General features: G+C 43.4%; 2 protein-coding genes across 3 annotated transcripts in view; both read right to left on the bottom strand.

Annotated features, from left to right (window-relative positions):
- Positions 1-5,187, bottom strand: part of NDUFA10 (NADH dehydrogenase (ubiquinone) 1 alpha subcomplex, 10, 42kDa) — a 64,589-nt gene extending 59,402 nt beyond the window's left edge. The window contains exons 1-3 of one of the 2 annotated variants that reach the window (XM_011929578.1): positions 5,044-5,187; positions 1,959-2,127; positions 985-1,200 (exon numbers count right to left, since the gene is read on the bottom strand). In XM_011929578.1, the coding sequence (XP_011784968.1) occupies positions 985-1,200; positions 1,959-2,127; positions 5,044-5,118 (460 nt within the window). In that variant the 5' untranslated portion in view covers positions 5,119-5,187. The remainder of the gene's footprint in view (positions 1-984; positions 1,201-1,958; positions 2,128-5,043) is intronic. The other variant, XM_011929580.1, reaches the window with a different exon arrangement.
- Positions 5,188-10,172: 4,985 nt separating this feature from the next.
- On the bottom strand, positions 10,173-11,227 carry LOC105502895 (olfactory receptor 6B2). Its single transcript, XM_011929577.1, has one exon. The coding sequence runs from the start codon at positions 11,207-11,209 to the stop codon at positions 10,235-10,237; it is 975 nt and encodes a 324-aa protein (XP_011784967.1). The 5' UTR covers positions 11,210-11,227; the 3' UTR covers positions 10,173-10,234.
- Positions 11,228-18,674: the final 7,447 nt, after the last annotated feature.

The raw sequence follows: 18,674 nt of genomic DNA, 5'->3' as shown, positions 1-18,674 counted from the left end.
CACGAGAGGCATTGCCAATCGATAAGCGTGGCAAGCACTGCAATATAAAACAGACACACAGGCCCCAGGAACCCACCCAGCTCCCTCTCTCTGCACACAGATGTGCCCTTTGCTGCCACCTGTGAATTCAGGACTGCCGTGGCACGGTAGCTCCGACCACAACTTGGCAGTGCATCTGCAGTCCAACTCTCAGGATGCCTAGCATGCACTGCTGTTTCCCAGGATGATTCCAGTCGCCCCTGGCTGGACCCTAACCTCGTTCTGCACACAAGTAGTCCATGTTCCTGCCCTTTCATCCACATTCCCTTCCTCTCCTAACTATATTTTCTGATCCCTGTCTCCATCTCCCCGGCTCCCCAGTACACAGCTCCACTTTCTGGTCCCTGTCTCCATCTCCCCGGCTCCCCAGTACACAGCTCCTGCCCATTTCCTTCCTGTTTGGACATCTTCAAGGGAAGCACCCTCCCCTCCTGCACTGGCCTATGGGACTCTGTGTATTCTCCCTCCCCCCGTCATCTTATCAAGGTTAACGTCTACCTTGTGGCTTTATGGTGAATTCCAGCCTATCTCTGGGCCCTCCAGAACAACCCTATTCTGTTGGCATCCACATCTCTGTATGGCACATGCACAGTCTTCGTAAGTGTGATCCCATTTCCTCCTGGACACTCCTGTGCTCTCTTTCCCCCTTTGTTTTGACACATTTCATATATAAACGAATAGGTAAGTACAGAAGCTTAAAGCAGTGCCTTGAGAATTCTATACAATCCATAAATCTCACTCCAGTATTCACAGTGAAATAGCATTAAATTAATTCTGAAGCAAAAATAACACAATCTCAAGAAATTCATGATCTTGTTGGAAAGACAGAGCTTACCTCATCAAACACTCTTAAAGGAAAGCTCGACTCAGTGGCAATTTAACGTGGCTGAATTCTAGAATAGCATTCAAGTATAGAACAAGTCTAACTGCCCAGAAATACTGCACCTGTGGTCAGCAAGTGCTCCAGGGCATCCGAGTACTGCAGGAGGCGACTGCTGTACAACCAGGACTGCAGGCGGTAACTGTGGCCATCATTGCTTCTCGGATCATCATAAAATTTCTCCAAACTAACATTGCCACTATAGTCTAAGGCAAGGGGCTTCCCATCTCCTGTGGTACTGTCTGCATAATGAATCCCTGCTTCGGGAAAGTGCTTAAAGCCTGAAAAGAGAAACAATCGATGCAGTCTCATGTACATCACTCACCTCCCACAGGGAGCAGTGTGGCCTAGCCAAAACACACAGCCCACCCGAATATCACCACCAGGGATGGCGCCAAAGACCTAGAGAAAGTCACCTTCATGCCTGGGTTTCATCATGTATGAAGGGAACACACAACATATACGAGCAAGCATGTGAGCGAAGGAGCTTGCACCGTGCCCTTATCCAGGTTCCTCCTGAAGGGACTGCTCCCTGTAACCACCAGAGCCCCCTCTAGCAGGCAGCTGCTGTCATGCAGGTGCTACAGAAAGGTACAAGGGACACACAGCTGCACCAGGAATCGGGAAGGGGCTCTAACCTTGGCTGTGGGACCCAGCTATGTGGCATCCACTCACTTAGGAGTCTACCCATCTGTGAGTGAATACCATCCTCAGCTCTATTTCAGAGGCTGTCGCAAAGTTCAAACACAACAGTTTACGTGGAAGTGCCCTGCTTACACTGTCCACACAAAATTCCAATTCAAACTGACAACCAGCATGGATTTTTACAAATTTTCCAACCACAAAAGATAAAAACAGCTTTTTCTTGTTTTGTTTTAGAAAACAGCTTTTTCAATAAACAAAAAATGTGAAATACCCACCTTGGGTCCAATTATTAACTATTTAATATTATTTAATATTAATATTGAAGAAACACCAGTGAAATAAGCAACCAGATATCTGAGAAAAAGGTATCATTCTGTATAACATAAAATCATACCTAGTTTCTCTGCTACTTCTTTTGCAAGTCTGCCTTTTCCGGTACATATATTGCCATCTACGGTTATCACCCTGCTGTGCTCTGTCAGTCTTTCACTTATTTTATCCCCAAATAGGAAATCCCACATTCCATAGCGCAGCTTGCACTGCACACTGCTACGAATTCCTCTCTGAAAAACACAAAATCACACAGCAGCACGTTGTGACCACTCTGGTTCCTGTAGGCATTAGCAATTGTTAGGTAAAAATACTGAGAAACTTCTTGGTGATAAAAATGCCAACATCTACATCTTTATTGCCTATTAATTTGTTTAATTAGCTGTCTATCCCCCGCCACTCTGTACATGCAAGTTTCGCTAAGGGCAGATATATTGTCTGTTTGTTCACTGCTAAATCCTCAGGCCCTGGAACAGTGTCTGAAATTTTTATTAAATATGTTTACTATGTTCAATAAAAATTGGAGGGAGGGAGGGAAGGGTAGATGGATGAATGGGTGGATGAATGGACAGACGGACGGACAAAAGGAAGAAAGACAGGGATGCAGGGGAGCTTGGGAGTGAAGGGAAGGGAATAAAAAACATTTCTCTAATCCAAGCTTCTGTTCCCAGCTCCTGACCTAGTTACCCCACTGCCTATTAAACAGCTCCACCTAGATGTCCTGAAGGCACCTGAAGGTAACAGAGCTAAGGTGAAAAGCCCCCAAATCTGCTTTCCCTCACAGCAGAGAATATCCACTACCTAACAAGCAAAAGAGAGCAAATTTGAGTGACACCTTTCTCCTTCCTTCAACTGCAGAATTACGCACAAAATCCTAACTCTTCGAACTCTCTGGACACTGCATCACCTCCCTATGCTATGCGCTGACTCTGTAGACATCTTCACACCTCTCATCTATAAGGCAAAGGCCTGCTTCAACTCCTGTCTCCAGCATCCCAATTTATTCTCCATGCTAAAGCCAAAACAATCCTTCCAAAAAAAGAAAAGAAACATAACCAAAAGTAAAACAAACTGAAAAAGTTCAACACGTATGATGGGATAATAGCCTTACTATATACAGAGATTGTACAGCACAATAAGCAAAACAAAGAATAAAAACACATAGCTTATTTTAAAATTATAAAATACAGCTAAAAACCACATGAAAAAGTGGTCAATCTTGCTACAAAAAAAAAACAAAGACTATCAACAAGAGACATTAGTTTTTCATGTATCACAATGAGAATTTTAAAAATGATTACAGAGTTAGGACAAGACAATGAGTACCATCCTAAACTGCTAATGGTAATGAAACCTAGAGGACACTGGGTCTACAGCATTAGGAATCCATTCAAAGGCTATATACATAAGACTGACCTATAAGGATGCTCAATGAAGAATGATATGGAACATCAAAAATGCAAATAGAAACCCTTACATGTCCGACCACGGAGAAATAGTTAAAAAAAATTTAAGGCATATCCATATTATGGAATACTAAGTACTCAAGAAAATATAAAAATATTAAAATACTTCTTTGTGAAATTTAAATAAAACAGGAGAATATAAAATATCAAGATACTTTTCGATCTTGATTTATTTGATAACTGAAGAGGAAGGAAGAAACAAGTTACAAAACAATGCCGAGCAGACAACCCAATTTAAAAACGGGCAAAAGATGTGAACACCTCTCGCAAATGAAATTAACTCAGATAGCAAACTAGCATGTGAAAAGAAGCTGAACACTGTATGTCATGAGGTATTCCAAAGTTAAAACAAGATACCACGACGCATCTATCAGAATGGATAGCAATCCAAAGTAACCGACAACCCCGCATGCTGGCGAGCATGCAGAGCAGCAAGGAGAGCCCTCACTGCTAGTGGGAGTCCAATGGCACAGTCACTCTGGAAGATGGCTTGGCACCTGCTTAGAAAACTAGTCTTACTACATGATCCGGTAATCACTCTTCCAGGTATTACCCAACTGATATAAAAAATTTATTTCCAGAAACAATCTGCACATACATGATTACAGCAGCTTTATTCATAATTGCCAAAAACTTGAAGCAACCAAGATGCCCTTCAATTGCTGAATGGATTAACTGAAGTACATCCATGCAATGAGATATTATTCAGTGATTAAAAAGAAATGAGTTATCAAGCCACGAAGACATAAGTGAATCTTACACAGATACTTCCAAGTATTCAAGGCGTCTGAAAAGGCAACATATTGTATAATTCTAATTATATGACATTCCACAAAAGGCAACTATGGAAATGGTAATGATATCTGTGGTTGTCAGGGGTTCGAGGAAAAGAAGGGTTTAATGGGTAAAGCAGAGGCGAATTTTTTAAGGCAGGGAAGCTACTCTGTAGGAACCTATAACGGTGGAGACATGCCATCATACACTTGTCAGAACCCATAGAACCTTATAGCACAAAGAAAAAATCCATAGAACCTTATAGCACAAAGAAAAAATCCATAGAACCTTATAGCACAAAGAAAAAATCCATAGAACCTTATAGCACAAAGAATGCATGCAAGGTATGCACATTTTTGAAAACTCATTAGGTAGAAGGATCCCAGAATGTAAAGCAGAACATGACAAAGCAATCCAACTGTGTTACAAATGTATGAAACAATTTCACTGAAGGCGGGGGCAAAGTGCTAAGAAATGAGTAGTCAGTAAGAGTAAAGGCAGAAGGAAGAGAACACAAGCACTGGACTCCGTTTCTGCTCAACATGGCATCACCCCAGCACCTAGCAGGGCCCGACCTTTAAATGGCTCTTGACAGGGCTGCTACGTGAATTATCGAATGACAAGGGCGCGTGCCCCCGGCCTGCCACCTTCACACTGGCCTCCCGCATCAGGGCAGCCTCGGGGCGGCTCCCCTCCGCGCTCCAGGGTTTTGCTTAAAGCTGAGATAAAATGGCCTGGAGAAGCTCGTGGCCCCCCTGAGGTCTGTCCACGACCAAAGACCAAACAATTCCGGAGGCAGGAGGGGTCCCCCAAACCCAACCCAAGAGCGACCCTGCGAGCCGCCGCCAGAGGCCGGGTGAGATGTGGAACTGGCCCCCTCCCCCACCCCGCCGGCCGCCGCCCGCTCACCACGCGCTGGGCGCCCGCCGCCAGGACCCGGGCGGACGCGGACCTCTGGGCCAGTTTCAGGAGCCGGAAGGCCATGGCTACCCGGTCAGCTCAGGCTCAAGGACCCAAGGGGACGCGGCCGGCGCGCTGCCGTGACGTCACGGCCGGGGTGCCCGCGGCGCCTGTCGGGAACTTTCTAGCGGCGCGTGGGGGCGGTGCCGCGCCGAGGCCCTCGGGGGCTTCCGCGGAGATCGCCAGCGCGCTGCCGGGGTCTTGCGGGTTGGGCTGAGGGCTGAGAGGTGGGGGTTGGAGGTGAGGGTGGGGTCAGCAGGTTCGCTGCCCGGCCCCTGCCTAGGTTCTGAGTTGCTGCAGTGTCGGGAGAGCTGAGGCAGCCCCGGGCGTGGAGCGACCTCTGCGTCCCGTCCCAGGGTCCTGTGCTCCCCGTGTCCCAGAATCCCGCAGGCGCGGTGTGGACGTGAAAGCGATCTCCTGGGGAACGTTCCTAGTTCTCAGAACGTTCTAGCTGGGGAGGGAAAGGTGGAGGGGGCGGGGGGCGAGGAGCGGAGGAACGGGGTGGAACCTCTACCGCGGGGCGCCAGTCCGGGATCTGGCAAGGACGGCCTGGGTCGCCTCTGGAGGTGAAGGCTAAGTGGTCTCATCCAGGAGACCTGCTGTGAACACACTGAATAGAGTAGAAAACAAACGGAAAAGCACACGCTCCAAGTCCATTTCTTAAACCTGTGCTCCCGTCAGGACCTGGGTTCTGGGCTCCAGGTAGGAACCTTGCGTGTGAGGTTTCCTTCCAAGTACGCCTGCTGTTTGGAAGGGTTTTTATAATCTTTTTGTGTTCCTCGGGCTTTTTGTTCTTGACCCCTTAAATATTCTTTAACTTTGTTTTCAACTTTGCAGAAATGATCGTGCGATTGTAAAACAGTGGGAATGCGGCTGTGTAAACTAAGGCCGGTTCTATGGATGTTTCCGTAATTGAAGAATTGCTTTTTGTCAGAAATCCGGATTCCCCGTCCCCAATGCAGGAGGTTTTCAGATCCTGCAGGGACCCTGAAATCCATTTAACAAGCTTCCAACTAATTCTGATGCAAATAGTCCACATGAGAGAAATACTGTTCTAAGACTACATTTTCCGTGAGCAGGCACCACGTCCACATCCTTCGCTGTGTCCCCAGCCCCATGCAAAGCTCCTGACACACCACATATGCCACGAAGAAAGTTATATGAACACACATACAACTGGAGGGTGTAACCAGATAGCCCTGAATCCTCTAGCCCCACTGAGTCACAGCTTATAATATTCAAATAGAAGGACTCAAGGCCTCCCTCCACATCCCTATCTCTAGAAAGCCCAGCATCTTTTTCGGTGTTTCTGAGAATTCTGGGAAATGAATGGGGGATGAGGGGGAGCGTTTTCAGATTTTTCTCATCTCGATCGTTATCCGTCCTAGCCACATCTCGCCTCCGGTCGTCCAGTTGTCTTTCCCAGCCTTACCCCAGGTGAAGACACGCCTTTATCTTATTTTCTAAGGCAAGATTCTAGTGTTTCACCTTTTACTGATGGTATAAGAAAACGAGAGAGATCGCCATAGGAAACAATACAAAATTAAATAATACCGGACATCACTGTCCTAAAGCTTCTTTTGAACACTTGGTATTATGTCTTACCTACCATTATATTTTGGAAATTGGCTCCCCGTGTCAGGCCCTTCTCACACTGCCTTCTCCCTGGACATACTCATCGGGAGCTGGATTCCAGGGCCTCAGGACTGAAGGAGACAAAATCCATGGAGGCGGGGCTTCTGGTTGATGGTGCCTGGCTCACCTGGTGGTGGTGGAGGGCTCCTCAATCCAGAGGAGCAAGGAGCCCCGCTGGGCAGCAAATCCTACACCCAGTAAAACCATTCTTTGGTGGGTGGGGGGATGAGAGAAACGAAGGCATTCTCAGGTGATGAAAAATCTAAGAGACTTTGTTTCCAGTGAACTCTTCCCCCCTTTAAAGTTTGGCTAAAGGAAGCTTTCAAACAGAAAATAACACAAGAACGCTGGGGCCTTCGGAAGGAAGGAAGAACAACAGAAATAGGTAAAATAGAAAAATATAGTAAACGATCCCTCACTGAGTTTTTAAAATTATATTTGGTGGTTAAAACAAAAATCGTAACATCGTCGATGTAGTGCTTACTGCACATACAGGAAATAAGACCATCACTATATAAAAAATGGGGAGGGTGAAAGCACCTACGTGAAAGAATTCTGTGATACTCCCCTTGAAGCAGTAAAACATCCACACAAATAGGTTGTGAGGAGTTACATCTGCGTGCTGTGATACCTAGAGCAACCACTACAGAAACTATACCCAATGATGTTTCCCAAGGCATTATCAGTAAATCAAGATTGAATTCTAAAAAAAAGTACTGTATCCATTGAAAGATTTAAAAAAAAAAAAAGGAAAAGGAAACAAGACAAAAAACAGCAGACATGAGCCCTAATCTGTTAATTATTTGTTAAGCTGAACAGTCCTGTACCCATTAAAGAAGCTGAATCTGTGATTTTAACACACAACCCACTTCCCACCCCCCGCCAGAGAAGATTCCCAGTTCCAGATAATCTCACTGGAGAATTTTAGCAAACGTTTAAACAACTTTATACAATTTCTCCAGAAAACAGAAGAGGGAATGCTTTTCCACTTGTTTTATGATATCGAAACCATACAAAGACAGGATGAAAATAACTTCACATCCCAATAGACTACTATCTCTCATGAACATAGACACAAAAATCGTTAACAAAATGTTAGCAAATTGAATCCAACACTATATGAAATGAATAATACACCACAACCCAAGGTGATTTATTCAAAAGATGCAAGGCTAATCTGGTATTTGAAAATCAACCAATGTAATACACCTTATCAGCAGGTGAAAGAAAAACTCTATGACCAGATTGCCTGATGCAGTTTTTTGCATCACTTGACGAAACTAAATACTCATTTATGGTAAAAACAAAAACTGCTCTGAGCAAATAAAACTGCTCTCAACAAATAAGGACAAAACTAACTACTCATTTGTGGTGAAAACAAAAACTGCTCTCAGCAAACTGCTTCAACTTGATAAGCACATGCACGAAAACTCTGCATCATTGTACTTAATCATGAAAGACTGAGTCCTTGCCTTCTAAGTAGGAAACAAGGCAAGGATTTCTGCTCTGCCCACTCTTATTCAACAGAGCACTGGAAGTTCTGGTAATAGGCTATGCAATAAGGCAAAAATTAAAATTCATACAGATCAGAAAGGAAGAAATAAAACTCTATTTTTAGTTGACATGACTGTTCACATAGAAAACCCAAAGGAATCTACAAACAATTCCTAGAACTAATGAGTGAGTGCAGCAAGTTTGCAGGCTAAAACGTCAACATACGAAAATCAACTGCATCCTATATACTAACAACAAACAGACGGAAACTGAAATAAAAGATGGAATACCATTTACAGTTGCTTCAAAGAAAATATAATATTTAGGTCTAAACCCAGCAACACATACACAGAATCTGCATACTAAAAAATACAAAACACTGATTAAAACAATGAAGGAATTACTGGGTATATACCCAAAGGATTATAAATCATGCTGCTATAAAGATACATGCACACGTATGTTTATTGCGGCACTATTCACAATAGCAAAGACTTACAGACTGGATTAAGAAAATGTGGCACATATACACCATGAAATACTATGCAGCCATAAAAAAGGATGAGTTTGTGTCCTTTGTAGGGACATGGATGCAGCTGGAAACCATCATTCTCAGCAAACTATCGCAAGAACAGAAAACCAAACACCGCATGTTCTCGCTCATAGGTGGGAACTGAACAATGAGATCACTTGGACTTGGGAAGGGGAACATCACACACTGGGGCCTATCATGGGGAAGGGGGAGGGGGAAGGGATTGCATTGGGAGTTATACCTGATGTAAATGACGAGTTGATGGGTGCAACACACCAACATGGCACAAGTATACATATGTAACATACCTGCACGTTATGCACATGTACCCTAGAACTTAAAGTATAATAATAATTTTTAAAAAGTGGGAAAAAAAAAAACAATGAAGAAGACCTCAGTAATTGGAGGGGCTTACTATGTTCATGGATTGAAAGACTCAACAGAGTCATGAAGTCAGTTCTTCCCAAATTGATTTTTAGTTTTAATGGAATTTCTAGCAAAATCTCAGCAAGGTTTTCTTGTAGGCATAGACAGGCTTACTATAAAATTTGTATAAAAATGTAAAGGCCCTGCAATAGTCACAAGAATTTTGAAACACAGTAATAAAGTGGGAGGAGTCACTCTTCCAGTGTTAAAATTTACTACATAATCATATCAATCAAGACTGTGTAGCGTGGACGGAGGGTGTGATATTGATAGATACAGACATCAATTTAACAGAACAGAGGATCCAGAAATAAGCCAGCACAAATATTCTCAACTGACACAGTAGCGCACCACATAAGGACATTTGGTGAATGATGAACCGAACAGCATATAAGATGGTGGTCCCATAAGATTATGATAGTACATTTTTACTTACCTTTTCTATATTTAGATACATAAATTGTGGCCAAGCACAGTGGCTCATGCCTGCTGGGAGAGGCGGGACAGAGTTTCTCCCAGCATAATGTATTATGTATACATAATACATAATACAGTATATGCATTATCCCAGTATATATATTATCCAGTATAAATGTATTATGCTTTATGTACTATGCAGTATAAATGTATTGTGAATTATGAATATCGGACAGCAATGAGAATGCATGAATTATTGTTACATGCAAAAACATCAAGGATTCGCTCAGGCAGCACAGTGAATGAAAGAAGCTGAACATAACAGGGTGCATACTTTATGCATAAAACCCTCAAAAACACCAATGCTAGCATCTGGTTTTGGAAGTCAGGATAGTGCTTCTCATGGAGGGATAATGACTGGGAGAGGGTATGAAGGCAGCTTCTAGTTCTTGGTCTGGGAGCTGGTTCCATGAGCATGGTCCTTTTGTGAAAACATATGCAGATGAAGGCTTATTACTTATGCACAGTTCTGTAGGTTTGTTAAATTTCACTTAAAAAGTAATTTAAAGAGCACAAAGTGCTGTATACAATGTTGTTTCATCACTACAGATTTTTACCCTAGGACATTTAGTTGTCTTAGTATGAAGTTTGACCCAAGCCCAAGGCCTTTTGCAATTCGTCCTTAAATTCCTTGTTCCTCAGGCAGTAGATCAACGGGTTAATTATTGGCGTGACGACAGTGTACACGGCAGAGATGAGCTTGTTGGAGCTCCAGGAATTAATGGCTTGGGGCCGGACATACGTGAAAATCATAGCCATGTAGAAGATGGTGACCACGGTGAGGTGAGAGGCGCAAGTGGAGAAGGCTTTCCAGCGGCTGGTGGCCGAGGGGATGCGCAGGACAGCCAGGGTGATGTGCCCATATGACAGCACGGTGGCCAGGAGCGGAAACACCAGGATGATGAAGGCCAGGATGAAATCCACCAGCTCCGCAGTGGAGAAGTCCGTGCAGGCCAGCTTGAGGATGGGGGAAATGTCACAAAAGAAGTGGTTCAAGGCGTTGGAGCCACAGAACGTGACGCTGGAGATAAAATAGACTTTGATTATGGAGATGGTGAAGCCGCTCACAAAGGAGAAGCCCACCAGCTGGAGGCACAGCCCCGGGGTCACAAGGACATGGTAGCGCAGCGGGTGGCAGACGGCCACGTAGCGGTCGTAGGCCATGGAGGCCAGAAGCACACACTCGGTGCACACCAGGGAGCTGAAGAAGTAGAGCTGCGTCATGCACCCGACAAAAGAGATGCGTTTCCGCTGGAGGAGGAAGCCCTCCAGCATCTTGGGGGTGATGTCAGACACGTACCAGATCTCCAGGAAAGACATGGAGCTCAGAAAGTAGTACATGGGCCTGTGGAGGGAGGCGCTGCTCCACACAGTCAGGATGATGGCCAGGTTCTCCACCAGGACAAAGAGGTAAGTGAGCAGGAAGAGGAGGAAGAGCAAATACTGCAGCCCCGGGGCTGTGGGGAAGCCCACCAGGATGAAGGTGCTGACCTTGGTGACATTCTCCCCCCTCGTGCCTCTGTGCTTGGGAGCTGTGGGCCTGCAAAACATCAAAGAGCAAGAGGAAAGGGCTGCAGGGCCGCTGGGGCAGAGAGAGAGTGGAGCTGGACTTGGATGGGGAGTTTGGGTGCAAAGAGAGACCACACGGTTCCCCAGAGCACCAGTGGGGAACAAAAGCACCCCGATGTGTGTTAAGCGTTAACCTCCGACGATATAGATTCTAGGTCTCAGAGCCTCTAACACTGGGTCTGGAATACCCTCCTGAGCCTGCCACCACCAGTCTCCCTCATCCATCTCAAAACTGTGTCCTATTTTTCACCATCTGGACTTCTCCAAGGGACCTGATAACCATGACGGGAGTCCACAGGGTGTCTGGGGTCCTCCAGGTGATGAGTCCAGACTGCCCCAGGCTTCTGGGTGTATTGTTTGAGTCTGATGTGTTCTTTCTAAATTGTTCGATATATGACCTGTCACCTGGTTTTAGGGTTGATTTTACAGGAGGAAGAGACACTATAGCAGCGGTAAGGCCCAGGTCCAAGTTAGCCAGACCCCAGACCCAGGCACACCCACAGCGGCAGCCGGAGCCTCCCAGGCCAAGAAGGGAAAGTGGCCACATCCTTATCCCCGTAGATCTGAGGGGAATATCAGCAAGGGAGAGATTGCAACGCAATCCCAGAAGAGAGAAAACAGATGGCAGCAGAGAGGAGGAAGTCTAGAACATTCTCGAGGGGCCTGTCACTGAGGGAGGAGCTGTCCACCCACACCCAAGTGTGTATTTTAACATAAATCACAACTGTTAATCCTCACTACAGTCATGGGAAAAACAAGGCTTACATCTCTATGTTGAGATGGAAAGTCTAAGACTCAAAAAGAAAGGTTCATGGACTTACTCAGGGTCGGGCAGCACCAGGACACAGACTGGAATCTTCTAACACCAGGGCCACTGCCCTTTCAATGCGGTTTCCACAACAGGAGCAGTGATCCCATGTGGATGTGGGCTAGAACATTTGAATTATAAAGATGTGTAGATTCAGTTGTTGGTTGCCCTGTGACACTAACAGGCAATGAAAACAAAAAGTCACAAAACAAATAGTTATTATTCAGAAAAAAAGGCAGAGAGGACCCCTTCAGAAGGAAATACGGGGATATAGGGCATAGGTTGGTTTAACGAACCTAAAGCCAATGTTTGAATTAATAAGCAAAAGACTTGGAAGCAACCATATTTTTCATGAATAAGAGGTGGGCTAAATAAGTTTCGTCACATCCATATTATGGACACTATGTGGTCATTGAAGAAGGGGCAGGTTTGTCTGTCAATATGGAATGGTTTCCAAGGTCTGTAGTTACAGTTTTAAATGTTCGAAACAGCACGGATCATATGCCTCTGCTCATACGAGTAAAAGTATGTAAATACGGGAGATGACCTGTGACAGTCACACGAGACGGTGGGGACACTCACCGTCCCTGAGGGGAGAGCAGGGTACTGGAACACAGATGGCAGGGAAGTGTTTTTATGGCAACCCTTTTTCTGCCTTTCTAATTTTGTTTCATGTGAGTGTATTATTTATTCAAAATAGTGATCCATTACTTATTTTCAAATACTACGTTCTCCTTTAAAAAGAAAAGGTTAGTTACACACTGGATTAGCAATTCACTAAGTCAACATTTTCCCAGACCATAGTTCCGAATCCATGCTGAAAAATACACGTAGATTAAATGGCTGAATGAGCATAAAGTGTATTGTGCAGTATATCATATGCCTTTAAAATGACAAAGGTTTCAATTATGATATTGGACAGAGTAATGAAAACACAGGATGGATCAGAAACTGCAGAATAATATCAACAGCAATTTTCTTCCCCAAATAGTAGAGAAATTGAAATACAGAAAAGAAAACTGAAAATAAAGATGAAATAGAACTATATTGATGGCATCTATTAGAGCATGAATAAGTAGGTAAATTATTAAGAATATAAATAAGTAATATGAATTTAACAGATCCTTAAAGAAAACGCATAGGAAATGTAGAGAGTTGTTAAAACACCTGGTTCATGTTGGCATGCAGTAGTCATTCCATAAATGGTAGCAAGATTGTGCATAGAAGTTACATGGATGAACTCTAATAAAACAGCTTTCTTTTAAATATACCAATTAAACACAAAACGAACTTAAACCACAGTAGTGTGTGTCGTAGAACTGCATGAAGTGGAGTCCCTGGCCCTTTGCTGACATCCTTTCTTGCACCTGGAATGCCCCCCAGCCCCGTCCCCGCTCTGGCTGCTTCTGTTGTGGCCGTCCTCTGGGCTCCCATCACCCCACACCTACCCCCATCTCTGCCCTCTCTCTCCTGGTTGCACTTGCTATGTTCATGAGGGAGGAGGGATGTGGGTTGGGTACGACCAGGCTGTACGACTGATGGAAACTCTCTATTTGGAAGGTGCTTGTGAAGTGCCTCTTGCTGCCCACCCACTGGGCTGCATGCTTTGGAGGACAGGAGCTATGGCTTTCTCACCACAGACCAAAGCACCAAGAGCACTTCCCACCACGCAGTAGAAACCCCACAAGCCGTAGGGGAATGAATGTCGATGGGAAGGTTCAAGGAGTAACAAGGGTCTGCCCAAACTAACATGGTACAGGAAAAGCTGGCAGAGTGGGTGGTGGTGCATGTTTATTTTCACCACCCCAACCACCTGCCCCCTCTTCTCTCTCCTCTTAGTCTTCAAATCCCAGATCCTTAAAGAAAAAGAGAAATTCCATATAAAATGTAAAAGTAGAGGGCTATCCTCATGACACAAAAGCTAGTGAAGAAAGGCGGCCCAGAGCCAAGAGTCTTTGAGGATATCACCACCCTCCTGCCCATGGGAGGAAAGAAGGTGTCCAGAAAGCCTCATCAGGGTGCCCGGAGAGCTCTATGGCCCAGGGGACATGGATGGTGGGAGTCTGGATCTCACAGTTCTCTGGGTTGGCAGGGAGGAGGGCTGAGGGCTGGGTGTGAGTGGGGTGTATGGCTGATGGAAGCTGTATTTGGAAGTCCTTTTGTGGCTCCAAACCTGCAAAATTTAAGAAAGGCGGAGGCAACTGGCTGGGCAGCTTGGTGGCTGTAAACAGAGTAAGGATAGCAGCATTATCAGCAGGTACCCGGGAGATCATGGCTAGTTTTAGAACCTCAAGGAAAAAGAACCCTAAAGGCATCCAGCCAGAATAAAATATAGATAATTTTGTATATAAAATAGAACATCCGTTGAGTCAGCTTTAGTTTTCATCAAAAACTTAAGAGTCCAGAAAACAGCAGAGAAACCTCTAGAGAGGGCTGGAGGGTATGAAACTCGAATATTGTGTCCAAACCTGGAAGTATTCACGCCTGAGGGTAACAGAGAGGCAGCCTGCACAAGCACCTGATTTGAATGTAGGAGTTTTAAACTCTTCCTCAATATGAAACTCAAAATGTCACAGGTATTAACTTGAGACATAATAACAATCCTTGACCAAGACTTTCACAGCATAAAAACACGGGCAGTGAAGAAAAACACATTCAAACACAGCGTATCCAATTCCAGCAAATGTTGTCCAGATAGCTACAAAACAAAATGCAAAGGTCTATCCTGGTTTATTGAGATAATATATAATGAAAAATAGTAATTGTTTGAAAAAAAAAAAAAGAGAGAAACTGGGCTTAAATACAGTTAAAGCCAGTAACTATATTTAAACCAGTTTCTCTTCTTTTTCCAAGCAATTACTGATTATCTAATTGTTTTTCCATGAGGAAAAACTTGGGCGAGGATAAGATTGTAATAAGAAAAAAACTGTGTTTTGCCTCATTTTCAGATGAGATAATCAAAAGGCTATGTTTTATTCCTGGAGTTTATTGTTAGAGTAATATGAGTCCTTAAAAATTTTAATAGTAAATCATGGTTTTTAAAAGGATATAGATCCTATAAATCTTGAAAGAACAAAAAATATAGAAATAAAGGAAATCATAAGAAAGCACCTAAAACTCACTACAACAATGACTGGAGTAAGAAAAAAATCAGTCGTGACAATAAATGTAAGTAGGATAAACTCACCTAGTAAAAGGAAAAAACGCCCAAGTCATAGAAAAAGAATCTATTTTATTAGGTTGGTGCAAACATAGTTGTGGTAATATGCCAAGATACACAACAAAAAACTTCAACTCAGGTTGAAATGACAACCACAGGTTCAGATGTATAATCAAACAAAAAGAAAGCATGATTGCAGAATTAACATTTGATCAAGTAAAATTTCAGACCCCAAATGGTCTGTTTTATTTATAAACCTTTTAGTGAATAATACATCCTCAACACAGAGTCAGCAAAAACCTGACTTCAGTATCAGAAGAAATAGACAGGGGCCGGGCGCAGTGGCTCATGCCTGTAATCCCAGCACTTTGGGAGGCCCAAGCGGGCAGATCACCTGAGGTCAGTAGTTCGAGACTAGCCTGGCCAACATGGTGAAATCCGTCTCTACTAAAAATACAAAACTTAGCCTGGCGTCATGGTGGGCACCTGTAATTCCAGCTACTCCAAAGGCTGAGGTGTGAGAATCACTTGAACCCTGGAGACAGAGGTTGCAGTGGACGGAGGTTGTACCACTGCACTCTAGGCTGGGTGACAGAGCAAGACTCCATCTCAAAGAGACCAAAAAAAAAGAAGAAGAAGAAATAGACAGAAATAAAGTAGCAGCAGCAGACTCTAGTACATGCCTCTCACTACTTGACAGATCTCAATGGTAAAAGAAAATTAGAATGCCAAGTATTAGAATTAGAATAATATAATTTTTGAAATGTTGATTTGAGGGATAGTAAACTCACAACCCTGAGAAAACATACACCTTTGTTTAGAAAATGCGGAGAAATCATCTGCAATAGCATCAAAAAATGTTCAATCTCTCTCCAAAGCAGCATCACAGATAGCACATTTTCCTAAAAACAATGGCATAAAAATCATTTTCATGAATTAGAAAAAATAGTAGAATTGATCGATAGCAGCAAAAACTTGTTCTGAAGTAGGCTGAGTTGAGGACAGTAAAATGATGGAACTCGAGCTAGTTTAACGAGCAGGAGAATATGAGCATGCGGCCCAATTTCAGAGACTATAAAAAGTTAAACTGCAGATGGAGGTGCACCAAATGACGGGAAGGGTTGGCGCTGTTTACTAAGCACCTCATATGTGTTCTATTCAGTAGTCCTCTTACAGCTTCAGTTTACAGATGACAAGAAAGACTGGGGGCTTAGAAGACTATTAAAAACAATCATGTAAGAGTGAATGTTAAAGTCAAGAAAAAGGTCTATTTTTGAGAAAATGGAGTGAAGTGAAGACAGCTCAACAGCATCATGATGTTAAAGTTGCTTCAAAGAAAACCGACAGGCCCAGATACTTGGCCTGTGCCCAGCTTCTAGCTATGCCAGGAGTAGATATTTCCCACCTTAGGTAAACCCTTAGAGAGCATGGGAAAGTCTCCATTCCTTTTACAAAATAGCACACTCCTGATACAAAAGGCTGAAGAAGATTGCAGGGAAGAAAAACTATGCATCAGTGATTTTTTTTTTTTAACTATCGTTACAAAACTCAAATAAAATGTCAGCAATCAGGACCCAGCAGCACATTAAAAGAGCTCATGTCGCACTGGCATGATTATTTCAGTAGTGCAAAGAGACTTCGAGGTCAGCAAATCTGCTGAAAGGATCACATTTCAAGTCTAGCTGATGCTAAAAGGCTTTGATTAAAAACTCTCCCCAAGCTTTCATGCATTTGTCATCCCCAAAGAAGTGATTTTTCCTAATATGATAAATAATACTAGCCTCAAGCAACAGCCTGCAGCATCCCCACAGCTAAATACCAGGATCATTCCCGCTCCGCCAAGGTCAGATGAAGACAGGGCTCTTGGTTGTAACTACTGCTATGTGACAATGTGCCACTGCACTGGCTACCACAGAACACAATAGAGAAGTAGACAAAATTATCATTATATCCAGATGACAGGATTTTTAACCCGAAAAATCTGCTGCACTATTAGAATTAAAGGATTTCAAAATGAATATTTAAAATGTAGTCTTCCCATATACCAACAATTACTAATTAGAATATTCTTAGGTTAAAAAATGTATATTGTAACGATGTCAACATCTCCAAATCAATTTTGAAATTTAATTCAATTCTATTTGAAATCTCACCAAATTTTATTTTTCTTGAAACAGGATGAAATAATTCTTGAAATCATCTGGAAATATAAACAGATGAGAACAGCTAAAATAATTCAGGAAGAAGAAAACAGAAGCAGATTAATGAAGAGGAGTTTCTATTTTGGATAGAAAAACTACAATGAAAATAAAAATAATAATTTAATAAAATAAATATCTTTAATATTATTTTATTATTTAAATAATATTATTAAAAATAATAATAATATTTTAATAATAAAATAAATATCTTTAATAAAATATCTTTAATATTTATTTTATTACGAGCATCACCATAAGTCAATGGAACAGCATAGAGAAAGTATAGAAAGCCCTAAGTCAGAGCTGAGGATTTCTGTGATACTGTTAGCAAGGAAAGCCTGGATTGTGTTAGATGTGATGTCAAGCTAGTTCATTAAACCCACGCTAAAAAACAACTGGGTCTGTACTTCATATGTTACATCAGAACGTCCATTTCAGATGGACAGAGCCTGCGATGCCTGCAGGTCCCCCAGCCTCTCCTAAGCTGCTGTTCTGTGGACGCGACAGGGTAGAGCCCCAGCTGGAAGCCTGTGGGCCCGACACACATAGCCTGCTCATTGATTTCCTTTCAGCACTGATCTTTAAAGAATAATCCAATTAAAGATTATTTGTGACTTTTTTTTGTTTTTTTTGAGACAGAGCCTCACTCTGTCCAGGATGGAGTGCAGTGGCATGATCTCGGCTCACTGCAACCTCTGTCTGCTGGATTCAAGTGATTCTCCCGCCTCAGCCTCCCGAGTAGCTGGGATTAAAGGCGCCCAGCTAATTTTTGTATTTGTTCTAGTAGAGACGGGATTTCACCATGTTGGCCAGGCTGGTCTAGAACTCCTGACTTCAGGGGATCCACCCACCTCGGCCTCCCAAAGTGCTGGGATTACGGGCATGAGCAACTGCTTCTTAAACATAAATAGGGAGACAGATTTTATGGTGGGCACAGCGAGAATTCCAGTGGCTTCCGAGCACCTCTCAAGCCCATTCCTCACATGCCTGTATATCGGTTGTATTGGGTATATTGGGATGTCATTTATCCTGCACGTTTCAGAGGACAATTCGCTAAAACTTTCACTTTGACCTTTGTTTTTGAAAATCAGAACATTTCACACAAAGGCACCGACATCTGGGTTCCTTTGAAAAGTTGGAAGATCTGAAGCAACACCGTTCACTGTCCTGCACTCACAGTCACCCTGTGGACAGTGCAAGATGAACCCTGCTCCCAGCATGGCCCGTCCCTCTGGGAGCACCTGCCCCGTCTGTGCACCGGTTACCTGATTGCAGCTG

This window comes from Colobus angolensis, unplaced genomic scaffold (genome assembly GCF_000951035.1).
Source record: "Colobus angolensis palliatus isolate OR3802 unplaced genomic scaffold, Cang.pa_1.0 Scaffold82, whole genome shotgun sequence".
Classification (NCBI taxonomy): domain Eukaryota; kingdom Metazoa; phylum Chordata; class Mammalia; order Primates; family Cercopithecidae; genus Colobus; species Colobus angolensis.
Note: the sequence above shows the minus strand (reverse complement) of the source record. Positions and strands in the feature narration are given on the sequence as shown.